This window comes from Artibeus jamaicensis, unplaced genomic scaffold, assembly GCF_021234435.1.
Source record: "Artibeus jamaicensis isolate MK-2021 breed Jamaican fruit bat unplaced genomic scaffold, CSHL_Jam_final contig_233, whole genome shotgun sequence".
NCBI lineage: Eukaryota > Metazoa > Chordata > Mammalia > Chiroptera > Phyllostomidae > Artibeus > Artibeus jamaicensis.
In genome coordinates, this window is record NW_026521486.1 from 44,856,917 (window position 1) to 44,876,888 (window position 19,972).

Consider the following 19,972-nt stretch of genomic DNA (forward strand, 5'->3'; position numbering starts at 1 on the left):
ATAAAGCTTGTTCTAAAAGACCCATTGCTCTCTTGACAGAGCCTCATGGGAAGGTCCCTTAAAAGTAACAACTACATTTACTTGTCAAATCTACTCTGGGATTGACTGACTTGCTTTTTTTACAGACATTATTATATTTCACTGATGAACACCAACTTCAGAATTAACCAGGAAAATTCATATTGGCCTTTGTTAGTAAGAAAAATGATTGATAAAGAAAATACATTAAACAACACTACAACATAGGTCTTTATGGTACATTAGATTGCTTGGGCAACAACAATTTTGGGAGTTCATCGGTACCTAGAATACACAAAGCCCATGAAGGAGTCAAGTTCTTTAAACATTTTAAGTAAGGATTTATACTTTGACTTGGATTTGGTTTAGTGATGAATGTGATCTGCCATCTCTACTACTTATTGACAAAAGCCTACATCAGCCAGAAAGCCAAGATTTTTCCCCAAAGCTATTTAATCTTTCAAATAGCACATGTGCCTCCTAAGAGAAAACTCCAAGAGGTTACAGAATTCATTCGCCCTTGAGGAGAAAAAAAAACCAATAGTGAATATTAAGAGAAAATGAGAGTACAACGTATGAGAAAGGGTATTTGTGACAGGACTTCGGAGAATTACTGCAGGCTGTCTCTCTTTCGTCTGTCATCCACACTTCCTGCAGGGCGCCTCTGATGGTCAGCTTGGCCCTGACAACCTGTCTGCTGTGTCCACTGTGGGAAATGATCCTCCCACTTTTTTAAATCACATGTTTGTTTACATTCTTTTTTCTTGTTCTCTGACATGGTTGGATGTATTGCATGAGCTTCTTTACCTTTACATGGCCCCTGAACATGTTTCTTAGAGCATCCCAACACGCATTTTAACTAACTCCCCAAGCATTAACTGCCTCATCTCACAATATTTACATTTGACTTCCACTTTCTCTAACTACTGTTTCCTCTCCTCTGTGATCTTTGGCAAATGGCTTATTCTTTGGGTTGTCCTGTGATTCCAATATATGTAGTTTATAGGAGAAAAACACAATATTTTACTCATAATACTGAATATTATGTGTGATATTATTTACAAAAACAAGTATTTATTGTGTTACCTCTGTGTACCTAAATCTGTCCTGAGTTTTCATTAACATGAAACTGAAAAAGGATTTTTATATACAAAAATCCTTTCATGTTAATGAAAACCCTTTAGCTTTGAGAGAGCTCTATTCATTAATTGAACAAATATTTGGGTTCTTACTGTATGCTGAGCATTATTTTGGGTATGGAGAATATAATAGTGAACAAAACAGGGAAGAAATCTGTAGCTCCCAACAGCTTGCATTTCAATGGAAAAGACAGACAATAAACAAGCATATAAGCAATATCTGTTATATGTCAAGGTTTCCAAGGATTTTTTCAGTCTAGTGATACCAATTTCAGCAATTTTGCCAACTAGAAGAAGCATGGGTTTGCTGAAAGAAATCCAGCACTTGAGATTCTTAATAAGAAACAAAAATATCACCCAAAGCAGGAATACAGTTCTTCAGGCCACCACTGATCATTGTCATCTAAAACCCTGTTGCTAGGACACTGCTAAGCATAGAGAAGCTAAGGACACGTTAGAAGCTGGGGGAATTTTTGATAAAATGATGTTCTGATACTCATGGATCTAAATTCAGGAGAAACAGAGAGTCACAAAGAGAAAGAAATATATCTGGAAAGGAGCTTTTGAAATCATTTAGAGCTTTATAATCTAATGCCTTTAAATATTAGATATATAAAATATTACATTGAAAAGTGTTGCTTTGTTTTATTAACATTTAAGAATCTATTGTCAGTTCTATTCTAAAAGGTTGTCAATACCTTTACATAAAATCTAATTTAATCTACCCCTTAATTTCCTCAAAAGCCAGGTGGCCAATCCTTGACCCCCCAAATAAAATTTTTTTCCTAATACTATGGCTTTAGTTTTGCAGGGTAGAGTAATCAGTGTTGTTACATTTTATTCTCTCATGGTTCTCTAAATAGAAATGAGACCTCTTCATTTGATTTGGGAAATTGAATGCCAGCCTGAGAATTCAAAACAGTGCTGGTTTCAAGCTTGAGTTCCCCTGCATGGAGCCAAGTTCTCTCCCTTGGCCCTGCCGCATGCCTCTCAATGAGAAAATGTGGGGGAATAACGATTCCAGTATATCCTGAGACCATCTTGCCTGTCTACTTAACATTGTCCTGAAAAATCTGTCCAAATATGGTTCATTAATAATAGGGCCACACATGGGATGGAATCGTGTTTGGAAATATCAGTCCAAATTACACATCCAATGTAATTTGGACACCAGCGTTCAAATGTGGTTTTTATTGCTATAGGCATAGTAAACCAGAGTATGTAAAAAATGAAATTAGGTGTGTACCATGGCACTGCTATTTTATTTTTATATGAGAAATATACCCATCTGAAGGGAAATTGACTGTTTCTCATGTATGAAGCAAGATACAAAGCGGGAAGTCTGTTCATCTCCATGAATTGGTGAGAAGTAGCTAGAACAGCGTGTGTGATACAACATGCCTAAATTATGTTTATATCACTGAACCACAAGAGTGATCGGCCTCTGCAGTTATTGTTTGGTTTACTATCAGAAAGCAGCAACGGAGCTTTGGATCACTAAACACTGATCACATTTCTTGAAAAACAAAATGAATGAATACTCTGTAGTGTGCAGTCACAGGAGCAGCTTGGGTCTGTCCTGGTCTCAGCAGCCAAACACATCTTGTCTCATCATTCTCTTAATTCAACATCTTTATCTCATGTTCAAAATACATATTTCACATTTATGCAGAAGGGAAGAAAATCATAGCTCTCATCACTCTTAAATGCACTTTGTGTACAAAACTGCTGTACATCTTTGGTTACGATGCCAAGAGACTCTCAATATTTGCTGTCCATCACCCATTAGTCAAATTTCTCTCAATCAGTCTGAGTAGAAGCCATCTGTTTTGGGGATGGTTGCTTAGTACACAAGAATTACAGTGAGTCTTGCTCAGAGTAGGGTCAGATGAAAATGAGGGCTCTCTTACAGTGGGGGTGGGGAGACAAGTAGTTTCAAAGCTCCTCCTGGAACCGGCTTTTGGTGAGAGACAAGCAGGTAGGACCTGCCAGCAGCAATTCTCAGCTAGAACCAGATACAGCAGGTAGAAATGATCTAGGCTCTGAATTAAAAACAACTGATGCAGTCACTTTTCACAGTTAAGGATGGCTTGACCTAGCAGAAAGTATGTAATCTTTGGGCCGGGTTGTGCCACAGGGCAGCTACATCATGTTATGACAACTTAATCTCTCTGAGGTAAACTTTCTCATCTGTAAAATAGGTTAATAGCAAGTAAGGTTTTGGGATCATTTTATACATAAGTAGGAATATAAATATATTGCTTAGGGTAATGCTAGAACACTGCAGGTGATCAATAATCTATACCCAGATATCCAGATTTCCTCAGCCTTTCATTTCACATATTGTTAGCTTACTAGCTACTACGTACACAGTAGCAGTGCCTCCCTCCCTGACCATTAAAGTCTTCCAGTGCTATGTCTGCAGGCTGCTGCAGTGTGACACGTGTTGCAAGAGAAACCAGTATTCTCCTGTACTACTGTCTTCCTCACGAGGCCACCTCACCTGTCTCTTTGAGAGACAGCACCCTTCCCTATGGCTGTCCCCCAGAGCCCTCTGGGGGAACTCTGATCTGAACAAAGATCAGGTGAGATCAGGGCAGTCAGAGACGTCAGGAGGCCAGTGCTGTGCAATGAGGGCAGAAAAAAAAAGATGGTCTTTATCCTTTTTCACCTGGATCCTGAAAACAGACCAATTGTCTTCTTTGGCTTCACTTTTAGGAAAAACCTGACCTTGGAATTGTGCTGGGTAAAACACTGTACTTGTTGGCCATTTCCTTGCCTCTTCCCTTGGTCTCCAGAAATATGTGATATGCCATCCAGGCATTATTCCATCTTCCCAAGAAGCCTGTGAGATTGATATATTGAACCCCAATTTGTGGATGAAGAGACTGAAACCTAGAGAAATTCAGAACATGGTCCACTCTCCTCCTCTTCCTACCCTTTTCAGATAATCACCTGGTTTTTATTAGCCTCAGATACCCATTGTCCATTAAGATGAGCCCAAGATATCCTGAGAATGGTACCAATGCTTATTATGACCATTGCATTCTGTCGAATAAGGCCAGTTTACACCTATTCCATAGTGAGTCTGAAGAGATGCGCAGAGTAGGAACTGAAGTAACAAAAACCAGGGTAGCAGGGAGAGAATGTGGGCAGAGGGTGAGGAGACTAAAGACAACAGTATTGAAACACAAAATGTGCTAATTATAAAAAATAATGTAAAAGGGACAAAACTAAGAGAATGCACGTATCATCTTTTTTATTAATGCTTTTTAAAGTTTGTTAAATCAAATGGCACCAGCTACTTCTTTCACACTTTTCCCCAAACTCCCTGCCCTGATCTCTTTTAAAAAAAAGACGGATAATGCTATATTCCATAGAAAGAGCAAGAATTTATCTCCTTTATACTCTAACCTCCATTTCCTTAATTCGTCGTTCTATCTCCAAGTACAGGTGGGAAATAACTAAGGAACTATATTTTTGGTGAATGATGTTTTGATTCCAGTCTATGAGAAATCTCTAGAGATTACTTTCAAACTAAAGAGAGCATTGTTCTAAAAAAAAAAAAAAAGAGAGCATTGTTCTACTGATAATGCTTTGTGCTATTTGTCTAGGGCTACTGAAAGATACTTTGGTTATCAGTCTCTTTATTTGTTGAGCATAGTTTTTTTGTGGGAGATGTCAGTTATATTTATGAAAAGGCCAGATTCAATTTCAATTCCCTTTGCAGGAGCATTGCAAGTAACACAGAAAGAACAAGATAGTATCAGATGCACTTTAATAAAATGCAAAGGTTCACACATATTATAAACAATGCATTTTATGCTAATATTTCAGATCAAAAAGCTCTAAAGCTTTGGGTTTTCTGAATTTCCCAAATTACATGCCTATTTGCTGCTAATGTCTGAAAAACAAGGAGAGGTGAGACCAACTAGATATTTGCATAGATACTAATAGAAAGGGATGATGTTGCATCAGTTCATTTTGCTTCTTGTATATTTCTTATTAGTGGCTTGAAGTGGTTCATAGATCAAGAAATTAATAGACATCCAAAGCTTTCTTGTATATTTGCCTTTCTCCAAGGCCTGTTTTCCCTTAATAAGAATTCATAGCAAAGAGGGGAGTGGAGTGGACGTGAAAACCCCCAACACTTTATTCTGGCACTTTATTAGTAGCACCCCCTCTACCAGCTGCATATATAGAAATCTTAGAAAAATTTAACGTTTTTATGTTGAGATAGTGGACAGTGGAAATCTTTAGTATTTTGTTTATTATTTTCTCATAGTTAAGTTCTTTAAAATATTCACTAAATGTACAACTGGTAATTTAACGAACCGATAATTTAGCACATCCTTTGTTCCCATGCTGGTTATGAACCTTAATTGGGTGCCTCGCTCCAAAACCAGCAGCAGGTGCGACACCTCCTTTGCACCTGTTTCCCTTGCTTGTGAGAGGGAGGTCATCCCGCCTGGTTTTGCCTTCCCAACAAGGAGATAACGAATGGCAATTTGGGAATGAATTCACTCTTTGAATCTTTTGCTAGCGTGTCCGGCCCTGCATTGTTTGTCTGTAATAGATGCTGAATTGCAAGAGAGTGGGACAGGGGTGTTTGGCAGTTTTCCATTTCATGTAGGTACTGCCAATGGTTCCTAAAAGTCCCTTGATGTAAACTGAGGAATTTGGTTAAATGAATCATATCCTTTTACTTTGTCTTCTTACATAAAACATGCTGGAATAGGGTTTATATTTTTTAAAAGTAACGAAACAAAACGTACCCCATGTATATAAAATATGGATTACTTCCTTCTTATAAAAATTTAAAATCAGTTCTTCGGAAGAAAGAGAAAAACATGTGTAGATGCAAATCAACTACATATTGCTTTCTTATTACCACAGGAAAGAGGAGAGCTAAGGATGTAAGTTACAACTTAATTTTGATTTTGAATGCATACCACTGCCTAATATGCATAAAATAACCATCACAGGATAAAATGGATATATCCAACAGCTGGCGGCATTGAAATGATTTTTAAAAAAATACTTACAAAAAGTCCATTTTGGGGGTGTTTTGCTGCTTAGACCACAAACAGACCACAAGTGTGTTTTCATGTTGATTTTCTCTGATAGGACTGGGAATTCCCGCACTTCATGGGAGACGTCGATGTGAACCTCCCTGGGCTGCACACACCTCACATGCAGTTCAAGATCCCTTTCTTCCAGAAGATCTTCAAGGAGGAATATCACATTCACATAACAGGTACGTTATAACTTGAAACAGGATTTGTCTCCTGCTTAGAGTAGTTCTAGCTGCTCTTAAAAGTGAACGGAAACATTTTAGAGGCATACATAAATATGGTTTTATTTCTTATTCCCATAATAGTACAACGTGGTTCCCGGCGGACCAGGGCTCCAGGTTGTCACTCAGGGACTGACCCAGTTGGTAGTTTTAACAATTTGCACTTCAACATCCAGCAGGCAGCTGGGAATAAAGAGAATGGGGAAAACGATTGAAAAGGCTCACTTCTTTCTTAACCACCTTGGCTTGGGAAAGAAGCAGGTCAGCTTCACTCATATTCTGTTGGCAGTAACTGGTCAGATAGCCCCACACAGAGTCAGGGAGAGGGGGGAAATGTAGGCTCCGGATGGGTGGCCACTTCTGGTGTCAGTCCTAGTGCTTAGCACAGGATTATCAGAGGGAAGGACAGATCTCTGATGTGGACAGTTAGCTAACTCTGTACCCTAGGGAGTATAGAGGTAGCCCCATTCCCAATACACCCCACCTTGCTTTTGTTCATTGGTGGCTTTCCTTTTCACAACATAGAGCTCAGTAAATTTTTTCCACCCTAACAGTCTTTCTGCTTTGTTCTTTATGTGTGCTGGAGATCGAAACAGCGGTGTCCTCAAGCTCCCTTCAGACCATATGCCTTTAGGGAGTTGGGCCGCTTCTCAATGGAAGAAGCAAAATCCTCTTTCTCTGGCCAAGGCTGTGTTTGTCTGAAGCAATTCTCTTGCTACTCCTCAGGTTGTTTCATCTTCAGAGGCATTCTGCTTTTGAAATACCTCCAATAGGGTTTATTATGACATACTTTCATGACATCGCAGTCATTCTCATCTAAAAAAAGGGCTATGTTTATGTTTCATGCCTTTTTTCTTTATAAGCAGAAGCAGACAGCTGAATGATCCAACGAAGCGTGGCATTAGTTCCCAAGCTGTTCAGATGCAGGTAGCCAATGGGTGTGTTTCAAGGAAAATGTCCAAGGATTCCACACCTGCTATAATAAAAACTGCTGAAGAAATCTGTGCTTACTCCACCATCTGTGCTGGTGAATAAAAATAGTCTGAACACAGAGAATGCGAATATCCAAGTACTGCAAAAAGCCCTTGTGTCTCAACTTGAAGGCTGTTTTCTGCTTTCAGGATGAAGCGACCTTCCTAAATTGGAGAATGAGCTCATGAATAGGGAAGATGCAGCAGGTTTATTTTCCTACACAGAATGAATGAGGCCCATCTATTAAATTCACTGGGTAAATCCATCAATTTGAGTTCAGGTCACATAATGTGGTTTCCAAGTCCCCACTTAATCTCCGCAGTGTGCCACCCTCTTGGACTTCTAAAACAGCCATCATGCACATGGCATCTTCCCGGCCCTTTGGGTGGGCTCTTGCCCGGACCATCTGTTCCTGCCATCAGCTCTGTCCCGGGCCATCATAACACTAGTATTGTCTCTGACTTTCAGAGTCCCTGTTAAAAATATACTGCGTGTGTGCAGAATATCAGGTTTAAAAAGAGGGTGGTGAGATTCAGAGAAACCATTGATTAGGAAAAAAAAATCAAGCTACAGAAAGTAATTAATTTGGGACTGTTTTACATGGCTTTGTGTCAGATATGCTATGATTTATAGATAGGGCAGGTTCAAGTTTCATGGCACTCAAAGCGTACACCATGTGGAACGCTCTATTTGAAAACATGAATACAAAAGAACAACTGAAAATTATACTGAAGGCCTTGGAAAGGGACCGTGCATACAGAGGCCCCCTGAAGCTTTAGAGTCATTCATTAGCTTTGAGTTAGAGACTCCTGTGCCTCTGAACTTAAACCTTCATCCCACCAAGTATTATTTTGTAAAACCTTAATGGAGCCTGCATGTAAATAAAGTTTGCCAGAAGGTGGAACTGTATTATGATTAAGGCTTTTGTGCAGGGCTTTGCCAAATTATCCTGATCATCACCTAGGGAACTTCATAAATATACAGATTGTTGGGCCCCATTTCTAATGGTTCCCACCCCATAGGTCTGGGCCAAGGCCAAGCAATGGGGCTCCGCAGAAGCTTCCCTATGTGATGCTGATTTGGGGGAAGTTCTCCATCTGAGTTGAGGTCAGGCTGTCTCCATGAGTCAGGCCGTGAGTGCAAATGTCTGGGTGCCTGGACCTGCCAGGGAAGCTTTGGAGGATTCTGCGGTTTAAATTAAAAATAAAATAGGGTGCATATGGGTTTTGGGGTAAAGGGATTCACCATAAACAATTTAAATGCACTTTGTGGTCAGATGATCAGGTGTCTTCCCAGACCCATGCATGATAAAATTTTCTAGGAAAACAGGTGATAGATTTGGGGGGCTGAAGAAAGACAGATACCTGGTCTATCTGCCCTGGTAAAATCATTGCTTCTGGGCAAACCTAAGTAAAATTTCCACAGCACGGTGTTCCATGTTGCACTGCAGTGTCCTCCATAGTTGGCCCACAACTCTCCAAGTGCACTGTCCACGCCAACTTGACTAGCTTCTCCAAGAGATGCTTCTTTTTATAGGGAACCTTCAATGCTTTTCTTGATAAGCAAATGCGGTATCATCACTGGGATGATTAAGCATGAAACCCTCTGTATCAATGGTTATCAAACTTTAGGTGTGTGGGAATCATGTGGAGAACACCCAGCGTTGGATGCCTGAGGTATGTGCTGGAGCGTGGGACCTCCTGTTCTCTTAAGTAGCCCAAGGGATGCTTATGCAGGGTGTCAGGGGCCACACTGACAAACACTGCTGCTGAGAAACATGTTCCGTCATTGGAATTCCTCTTATCTCAGCTGTTTACCTTTTTTGAAAAAAACTGGTCAGGCCTTACTTGTAAAATAAATATGCTAAGGTGCAGACACTGCAGGGCTGAACGGCTGGGCCCCTCTGGGCAGGCTGACCTCATGACTCTGGGTGCCAGGCCCGGGCCTCCCAGCTCGTCCTCCTCGGCCCCGAGGCCTCAGAAGTTGAAGGGCTGGCAGGCCAGGCTGCACAGGCTCACGCAGCAGGCAGTCTGCATGGCGCTGGTGTCCAGGATGGCCCCCAACTGCACGGTCTTGTCCTCGGGGTCTCAGATGATTTTGAAACCAAAGCTGAGGGTGTTGTGACAAAGGTAGATATGTAGGCACTCCAGAAAGATGAATGGATCGGTTTTGTCGCCTCAGCTTTAATTTCTCTTCATAGGCAACTCCTAAAACTCCCAAGGATCAGAATGCAAGTTCAGTGGAAATGGAGTGGCCAGTGAGAAAGGCACATGGGAGAGGCCCACCAGGAGCAGGGACATTTGGACCTGGGGCCAGCACAGGAGGCCCCAAAGCAGCGCATGCCTAGGAAGGGTCTGGGGGACCACAGAAGAAACTGAAGCCAGGAGTAGGAGGGGATCCTGTGGACCCCCACATAGCTCTGTATTTTGCTTTCTCCTGTGTGTTTGTTCTGCACCAGAAGAGGCTGAACGAGGACTGCTAGGGTTCTCTAAGGGGCAAGAATGCCTCTACCCTGGCCTCAGCCACCATTGCTCCGCGACATCCAAAAGCATTCAGTGCATGTTGGGGCGATGGAATGTCAAGGTTTGGTGCTAGGCTCCAGCTCTGCTGCCCACAGGTGGCATGGCCCTTGCCAAGCTCCTTAGCCTCTTAGAGGCTCAGTTTTCTCATCTGTTAAATGGGACCATTCTGATACTTACCCCTTGGGTGCTGTGAAAATTAAATTAATTAACATGAACAAGGCATTTAAAACACTGTCTGCCATGTGGGAAGCACTCAGATTCTCACTGTCTTTACCTAGAGCTTTTCCATTTACTCACCCAAAGTTTATTTTCTATTTAATTAAAAAAAAAAAAACATTAAGCAAGAAAGGGCACTTGGACTGTTTATCCAGTGTTCTGAGTTCTGTCCTGTTACTGCTGAGTCCTCAGGAAGGAGGACAGAAGCGGAAGAAATCTCTCCCCCAGTGACGCGCTCTGGGTAGAGAAGGTTCTCTGACGCCGAGCGCTTCCCATGGACATTTTCAAAGCATTAAGGATTTGTGTATTTTTTGATACCTATTCCAAGCTAGTTTTATTTATGTGTGTCAGAAATAACTTGAATTGTTGCATCTGTTTAGTTCATCTGGATCCCCCCTTGGCAGATGGTTTGTTGTAGTACGTATGAGCTTTCATTTTATAAGCTGGGCTACAGCTTATAAAAATAAATCATCTCTCAGGGTATGTTAAAATATTGTTCCTGGGAATGTTGACTTCACTAACAAAGGGGATAAATGGTCAGTGATCAGGTCACGTCAGTGCTTTTTAGCCCAATCCCAAAATAAATGCTAAATGCAACTGTATAATTCTCTCCTCTGCCCTCTTCCCTTTTACCTATAAGGTGAGTGCAAGGCAGTTTCAAAATGTGATGTACTAAGTCTCTGGAGGCAAGAGAGGAATGGCCTCTCGATCCAATCTCGGAAGCTCCTCTGAGTCCTATTAATGCCAATCCCAGCGGAAGCACTGCCATCTGTCATCCCAGCCAGACAAAGGAAGTGTCCCATTGGTGGCCATCATCTGAGTAAATTAGGAGGGGGCGCGGGGGGAAGGCCAGAGGAAGGCCTGTGCCTCTGCGAGGAGCGCATTCTCACTGTCGGCACCACGATGCCCCTGGGAACCCTTCCGGCAAAAATGGAAACTGTTGGAGTAAACAAGCCTCTGTGGCGTCTGTGTTCCATTTCCGTCCCCTGACCGGTGTGAGGGCACCGGGGCTTTACAATGGTGGGAATGCGGAAAGCAGTGAACAAGACCCCTCTTTTATTTCCAAAGGTGCGTGGTTTCTGGCCGATGAGTTCCCAGAGATTATTTTTAAAAGATCTCTCCTGCGTCAGTCAGATCATGGGAAGTGCTGGGGAGGGCAGGACAGTGGTCCATCCAGCAGAGTATTCTGTCTGACAGAATTAGCCAGGGACTTGTTAGAGGGAAATCTGATGCATCCTGGTCTCCAGGATAGTCCCCCAAGAGCATGAATTTACGCAGAGCACACAAAGACCTCTTGCTATTCTCTCAGTCGTGAAGTTTTCTAAATTTTTCCTGAAGCAAATTCCATTTTCAACACATTTATACAGCTCTAAGAATGAACTCTGTTTACTTTTCCATAAAGCAGTGATTCATATTGTTTGTCCCAAACTCATCTTCTTCCAGGCGCTGTTTTTTTTGCCCTGGCCCATGAGTCCTTGCTGCCTCTGAGCTGATCTGCCCAAACCGAGGTGTCCTGTCTTCATTTATGCATATGTGAGAGTACTTGTTATAAACTCACGTGCTCCTCAGAAACAGTCTCCACATGCAGAGGAAGAACTTGATATAGTTCATACATAAATATTTTATTTGCCCAATTTCTAGATTGCATTAGATTTGAGCAGTGTCCTGGAATTTGCCAGATCATTGTGACGTGTATTTGATTCAAAGGATAGCATTCACTCATTGTAGTATTTTTTGACTCCTTATTTTAAATTTACTTGTTAATAGACATTTCTGAGTTAACGTGTCTAAACCCAAGCCAGGATCTAGGGATATGAAAATGAACATGACATAGCTCCCAATCTCAAGAATCTTCAGTATAATCTTCAGTACAAACATACAGCCCTTTCTTTCTCTTTCATCATCACAAGTTTCTGCCTCTACTTGCCATATTGGATTATTTCCTGAAAGAACAGTCTACCACTTAGGAAGCAGCTGTGATAAGAGAGGCATTTTGAGAAGCTCTACTCATTTGCTTTTGTCTTAAAAAGCTATTTTACTAAGTCAACCACCTCTTATTAATTCATAAATTATTTAGCAAATATGTTCAGTTTACTAACTGGTCCCCTCATGGCCCAAGCACTTTGGGTGGTTTCTAGATGTCTATCAATTTCCTACAGAGGGACAAGGAGAGGCCCACTCATTGAGCCCTGTTGTCACTGCTAGTGTCTGGAATGAGAGGACATTGAACATGGCCAAGAAGCCTGTTAGTGGAAGCTGTTATTTTCTTAATTCTCTAAGACTCATCTTCTTGAAGGCCAGGGTTTCCTGCTGTCCCACAATGTACACTAAATGGCTTTGTGGAACGTGACTGTGTCACGTGTCTGCTGTGGACATCAGCTCCTGGCCCAGGGGCAGCATCCACTTGGCGTGTGTGTATGCTTATGTCACAGTGCAATCCCAGTGCCAACTGGGAACTACTGAGCAAAAGAGTTTTAAAAAAATATTATGATTGCATATTTGAATCCTGAAAGTTTTGTTATGTGGTGGAAATATCAGCCCTTTATAGTCTTTTCTTAGTTGCAAAAATAACACTTTCCTCCAAATTGTTGTCATTCCCTGTGGTAAGTGAGGGTGATAGTTAATGAAGAATTCTCTTAAAACTAACTAGCCAAGGATTCTCTTTGCTGCCATGAAGTAAAAAAGATAAAATTATAATTTTACCATTATAATATCATTTTTAACAATCAGTAAGATTCATTAAAAGCACAGAATCCAAGGAAGAGGTAATCCCGCCAACACCATGCAGTGATTTCTCATTAAAGGAGACAGTGAGATATTTCAACAAGGAGATTAATAGAAATAATGTATGGATTTTTACCCTACCTCCTTGCTAGTTTACATTATGTTATGTCGTTAAAACAACAGGGGGAAAGGCAGTATCTCTCACATGATGAACGCCAAAATGCCGAACCTCTTGTCATGGTTGATTATACATTCACAACAACCCACGTGGAAAAATGAAATAGAAGCACTTTCTATTTTTTCCTCTTTGTGTCTTATATCCTTTCCATGTAGGATATTCCAGGGACTCAAATTTATTTTCTATGGTAAACAGTGTTTCTCAGAATGTACAATCTTTTTTTCTTAAGGGAAGCTTTCTCTATCTGGAAATTGTATATTCCATCATTTTGCTCTATTGGCAAGATTTCCTGGCCCATCATAAAACATTAATGGTTAGGCCATGTTTCTTTCACGGACCCATCAAGGAGATTCTTAGGGGGGAAGATGCCATAAGGGTTGAATAGCTCAATCCCCTCGCCTTACAGTCAAGGACACCGAGGTCGAGTTGTCCCATCTGATTTTGCCTTCTGGTTTGCTACATCTCATAGAACAAAAGTAACTTTTTTAAAGAGGAAAAAGCATTACCAAGGTAACAAAACATGGTATAGAAAAATATAAGGAAGGGTGATTAAGATGAACGTCCTTCCTTGGTACAAATGGGTAAATGGACCAGAAGTTATGTCAAGTGGTCTGAAACAAACAAAAAGTTAGAAGAGCTATTTCTTCTAAATTTTCAGCAGCTTCACATTTTGGCTGATTGGCTAAGACAGTGCCGGGCAGGACGGTGACAAAGCCATAGAGTAAAATAAGGACATACAATATCAGGAGGGATTCTGCCTCTGTCTCCTCTCTGCCCCCCACACTCTCCCATCTCCGTATGGCCTCCTGGTTGTGTGTGGTGGTTGGGGGCGGGTACTATCCCCTGCTCCTGGACCTCAAAATTTGTGTATATACAAGACCTTTTCTCAGGAGCAACACTGTTGCAACCTGTAGAACAATTACCAATGGCAAAAGATTTTTAACATATTAAATATGCTGATTCACAAAGTGTACTTCCATAGAGCTACACACTGGGTCCTCTTAGAAAACTGCGTCCGTGATATCTGCCCATCAATGTCAGTGCACAGCGTTCATTCTGTTTTATCCGAACTGATCCCTCTATTCTGTCACCAAGATCCTATGGTAACTGAAGGGAAGCAAAGAAACTGCAGAAATAATACGACCCTACATTTTGGCAAACAATGTATTTCGGGGAACTTCAAATATAGCTTCACATTTATCTTCACAATAATCCTTTGATGCAGTTACATTGCTATTATTCTCTATTTCACAGAATAAAAAATTGAATTCACAGAGCTAGTAAGTAGGAGGATTTAGAGGAAGAGGACAAACCAGAACTGGAAGGTATCTGGGTCAGTGTCCTCAATTTGGAAATAAAATTACTGAGGTCTGCAGAGCTTACCCTGCTTACCCAAGGTTGTGTTATTCAGGTTCAGTATTAGAACAGAATCTTCATCTGCTGAGTTCCAGACTGTGGCTTTTGCCACCAGGGCACCGCTTCTTGCCAAGGGGTGAAGATGTGTCGGAGCGCTGTGATGATGTCCATTAACTTGTGTCAAGCTTCCCCCCCCAATCCCTTCTGAATGTCCACACTGCAGGTCACATGAGCAATAACAGAAAGCAAGTCTCTACTGTCCAAGTTTAGTGGTCAGACTGACCTGCTAGCTTTAGTCTTAGATGGTAGAAAAGTAATTTTAAAGTAGGAAAAAAACACCTCCTATCTTCAGAGTTTCTTCTTAGTATGGTCATAGTTCCATCTTTATCTTTGGATTTTTGCCCTTCCTTTGTCTACAAACATTCACTGACCATCTTTTTCCCACCTCAGGAAAGCACCCTTCTCCGATCTCCACAGACTTCCCTTTCTTTTCCCTGATTCTCTGCTGCTACCTGCTGTCTTTAGTCTCTGATAGCCTATTATCATAGAAACAGGGAACTCTTTATGGAGGATCGCCCTATTCATGAGTTCATAAAAATGACCTAAGAGGGTACAAGACTCTCTATGGGCCCTTTGTGAATCAAGAAGGTAAGGGTCAGGCATACAAGTTCAAGGACCTCCACCCGCCTCACACCATTCAGTCTGGCTTTATAACACACAGAGCTCTCAGCAAGAGAATCAGTACAAATCTCCTACAACAGAGAAGCACCCAAAACACCTCTCTCAACTTGCTACACACTAGTGCCTCCTGAACACTGGGTGAAAAATCTCTGAACTTTTTCATTTCACCTGTTACTCACTCATCTCCTGCTTTTTTTTCTTATAATATTCTTCATGCTTTTGTTCTCTGTCCCCTCAGCCTCTTTATTCCACATCACCTGATGTTTTTCTGTTTGCTATTCTATATGCAGCATAATAAAAATAAACTAAAAGAAATGCAAATCTTCCTAAACTGCTTCTTGTCCTGCTTTTCTTTCAAGGACCACATGGATTACTACTTTTTTCAAAATCCTTTCTACAGAAATGAGCCCTCAGCTTTTATTCCACTTTCTGCATATCTTCAGCATTTATGGTTTGCTCACTCATTGGGCATCTCTCAAATGTGGCCTTTCATTACTATTTATCTGTTGGTATCTCCGTCCTGTTTCTCAACTAGCTGATGGGTTCCTCCCTGGGAGGCAGAAACATGCATCCGCAGCTAAGGCATCCTGTGCAGTGTCTATTATGAGCACAATAACTGTTGGGTAATGATGCTCACCTTTGCACTTGATTGCATTTTACTGGGTTTAGCTTTCTTCATTTGTTTTCTGGTTGATTCTTAGTAAGAACCAGTTTTTGTTTTGAAAATCTAGAAGGGCAGGAGTGGTTTGAACTTAACAGTGCCAGAAGTTATAAATGTCTCATCGTATCTGGAAACATTTTCAGTGTTCCAAGTCACTTTCTAGTTTAGATGTGCAAAATAGATCATTCAGGCAGGAGCTCCCATTATAAGTGTTATATACTCTATACAGTTGAATAATTTCAAAACAGGCAGAATTGTAATTTCCCTTCATATAGTTTACATAAACTCTCCTCAGAGAGAAAAAAATGTACCTTCCCATGCAAATGAAGACATTTCATGGCTTAGCCAAAGCTTTGATAATAGTAATAATTACTGAATTCCTATTATACCAGGCACTGTGCTTAGCATTTAATAATCTTATGAAAAATGCTAGCAGCTTTCGTAAGTACTATTATTTTCTGCATGTAAGGAAATTGGGGTTTAGGGAATTTAAACAGAGCCAGGATTAAAACCCTTCAACCTTGCGTATAATAGGAATTTGAACATGTGCAATGAGGATGATAAAATGCTTTCCTAAACTCCTTACAAAGTTATCTTTTTATATAGCTATATATTCTGTTAGGGCACATATTGCAAAATACATTTTTATTATTCTTGGTTTAATACATTTGCCCAAGATCCTATCTCTCTCCTGTCCCAAGAGTTCTATCATCATGTAAAGTAGTAACTTAATAATATTCAATAGTTATATCTTCTAATACAAAATAAAATAGTTTTGACACGATGCATATAATAATTATAACCAAAGCCTCTAGAACCCATTACATATGTCGCCTAATTTGCTACAGCAAATCTATGACGTGGATATTTCTATTTTGTCATGATAAGCTTGATGCTATAAAACTTATAATAAATGATGATTATAGTAACAATTATAATAGAATGTATAATTCGTTGAAAATTTTCCTACAGTTTCCATTTATAGATTTAAAGATATCACTAAATAATATTACTCTAAAGAATATATTGTTTATAAAAAATTGAAAATACTACAAAAACATCATAGTAGTTATGGTCTCTTCAAATGTGTTTTCTAAAAACAGTTCATTAGCTTTGGTTATATTTATATGTCTGATAAATGCATTCTGTTCAATGAGAATTCAGTGCAATTATTTTTGAAGTCTTGAAGTGAATGCTCAAGGGTTATTGATCAAAATCACATCAACTAATCGTTCAATCAACAGGTCACCTATAAACAGCAATGCTATTCCAACTGATATGCTGCTGTGCTTCCATTGCAAAATGATTGGTGTCTTGCCCAGACATAATTACAAAACTGTAAGAGGTGTTGAATTATACATTGGGCTTTTCTAAGAATTTTATTAGATCTTTGTTTTTTAACAATAATTGAAATGTTGTGAGAATAACCTACATGGGCCCAAATTTGAATATAGTTGTGGAGCCTATAAGACAAGGAGACTTAATCTGGTTAACATAAATGCCATAAATTACTGGCTGTGGGACTACAGTTACATTTTCATATGCTTAGAATCCATTTAGGAAATTCCCTTTGCCAATTTTCCCTTAATGGCAGCATAAAACTCTCAAAAATTAATTGTTAACAGGTCCAAAACATTAGCAATTTGTACTATTATACCATTATCTACATTTTATCGGAGAAAACCTTATTGCAGTTTTATGGGTCTTTGACTAACATGCAGTTATTTCTTTTTAATGCAGGTAAATGGTTTAACTATGGAATTATCTTTCTCGTCTTGATTTTGGATCTTAATATGTGGAAGAACCAGATATTTTATAAGCCTCATGAATATGGACAGTATATTGGCCCAGGGCAGAAGATATATACAGTGAAAGACTCAGAAAGTTTAAAGGATTTGAACAGAACCAAGCTATCCTGGGAATGGAGGTCCAATCACACTAACCCTCAGACAAATAAAACATATGTCGAGGGAGACATGTTCTTACACAGCAGGTTCACAGGGGCTAGCCTTGATGTCAAGTGTCTGGCTTTTGTGCCAAGTTTGATAGCATTTGTGTGGTTTGGGTTCTTCATTTGGTTCTTTGGACGATTTTTGAAGAACGAGCAAGGCATGGAGAATCAAGACAAGACTTACACTCGGATGAAAAGAAAATCCCCATCGGAACATAGCAAAGACATGGGCATCACTCGAGAAAACACCCAGGCCTCGGTGGAAGACCCTTTGAATGACCCTCCTTTGGTTTGCATCAGGTCCGACTTCAATGAGATTGTCTACAAGTCCTCCCATCTAACATCAGAAAACTTGAACTCACACTTGAATGAACCTACCAGCACAACAGAAGCTGACCCTGATCCAACAACTTCCAAAAGTACACCCACGAACTAGACTCATTTACTTGGAGATAGCACAAAAGCAACCCTGAGTGTAACTTTAAGAAGTTTGTCTTTCCTTTTGTAAATGTAAGGTTTACTTTGTGTTAAGTAGAGAAATACAAACAATGCCACAACGGTGCTCAACATGCTTTTTCTAGGACTCATTGTTTTCTATTTGTATTATGATACACGTGCCTACTGTATATCTAACGGCCCCCTAGAGATTGCTTTTCACAATTGCACAAGCTATTTACTGACTTTACAGCATAGTAGATTAGCTGGTTACCTGTGTATCTGATGTTCAACCATAGTGGTGCCTTGAGACATTAAACTGTTTTTAACTGTACCAGAAACCAAGTGTGGAACAGTTTAATCTACTTCACATGGGGGGGGGGGTTGTATACACTTATTTTGACCTGTAGTTGGTGTCTGATCAGGAAACAAATGTAGTCTTGGTGTGGCTCAGGAAGGATCTCTAGGTCTCTTATTCAGCAGCAGAGTTGGTGACTTTGGTAGCGGGACTGCAGAGACACCTGGTAATAACCTTTGAGTTTTTAATGGCTGTCTGCCAAACACAAACACAGATGCAAAATTCCCTGACAGGAGAACAATCATCCAGCACAGGTCACTACTCATGAAATGTGACTTTTTCCAACAAGTAATTGCAGTTAGATGATAATACTTAATTATGTTTTCCTAATTAAAGATAAATTGCCACTTGATTAAAAATCCTGCCCTTCACCTTTGGGAACAAAGTTTAAGAGGCACAGTTGGGTGAAGTCTGAAATTTATTGGCATTTACGCTAAGCCCTAGAAAACCAAGGAACTGAAGTTTTAATCATGTGAGGGGGTGCACAACCTACCATCTACATTATTTGTACATCTTTCTGTAAATACGGCTCTGGACAGTGAAAATTGGAAAACATGTGCTAACCCTGAGCATAGGATGCAATGGGATCCTATGAGGTACAGAAGATCATGCATGACAGACTGTTCGGTGGCTTGTTTTGTGTGTGCTTTTTAAAAATAATTACACCTTTCACAATAATAAATAAGAAAGTTATATATCAGTAATTATGTGATGTTATTTTTTGTTTATAATAGAGGGATTCAATGGTATCTTAGTTTAAAACAGCCCCCCTTTTTTTTCTAAACGCCATGCTACACAAGTTAAGAAATGAAACACTCCCGACTTGCCTTTAATTCTGTTTCAGAAATTGTGGTAATATGTTCCTTCAGGGAGTTGGGGAAGATTGCTTTTAAGGCAAAATTATTTTCCTTCCACATCCTGACGTGGCTATATTTTGTCTTTACGATTTTTAAAATCTCTGTGGTTTTGATCTATCTGCTTTTAAGCTTGCAGCATGTTAGATTTAGCATGCATTATACAACGATGCATTCATCTGTCACTTGAAAGGCAGCTTTTATAAACATCTTTCTACGATTGTTTACTAAGCAAATTGGAACCATGCACCTGCTGTTCCTTCTGCCTTTAAAAGCCGTGCATGGTGCTACTTAGAACCATAAATATCTCTGACATTGAAAACACGGAGATCAAGCTCACTTGTAGTAACACATTGACTGCACTGTCCAAAGACACTTCCATATTGTCACTGACATGTGGTGATATTGGCTGTATCAAATATAGAGTATTCTGCTTCTGCCTCTGGGACAAGAAAATAATGCCACCCAGGACAATATTTTTTATTTATTTTGGAAGTCATTGTCCTGTAGAGTGAAGAAGGAAATTTATTTAGTGTGTGTTTATTACCAACATGCGGTCTTTATAAACAAATAAGAAAAACAAACAAAAACTCACAGACACAGATAATGTG

At 40.1% G+C, this 19,972-nt stretch overlaps 1 protein-coding gene across 2 annotated transcripts in view; it reads left to right on the forward strand.

The window, feature by feature from the left end:
• Window positions 1-19,202, forward strand: part of TMEM117 (transmembrane protein 117) — a 404,165-nt gene extending 384,963 nt beyond the window's left edge. For both annotated transcript variants that reach the window (XM_037162329.2, XM_037162330.2), the window contains 2 exons: window positions 6,285-6,414; window positions 17,504-19,202. In XM_037162329.2, coding sequence (XP_037018224.1) covers window positions 6,285-6,414; window positions 17,504-18,150 — 777 coding nt within the window. In that variant the 3' untranslated portion in view covers window positions 18,151-19,202. The remainder of the gene's footprint in view (window positions 1-6,284; window positions 6,415-17,503) is intronic.
• The last annotated feature ends 770 nt before the right edge of the window (window positions 19,203-19,972 follow it).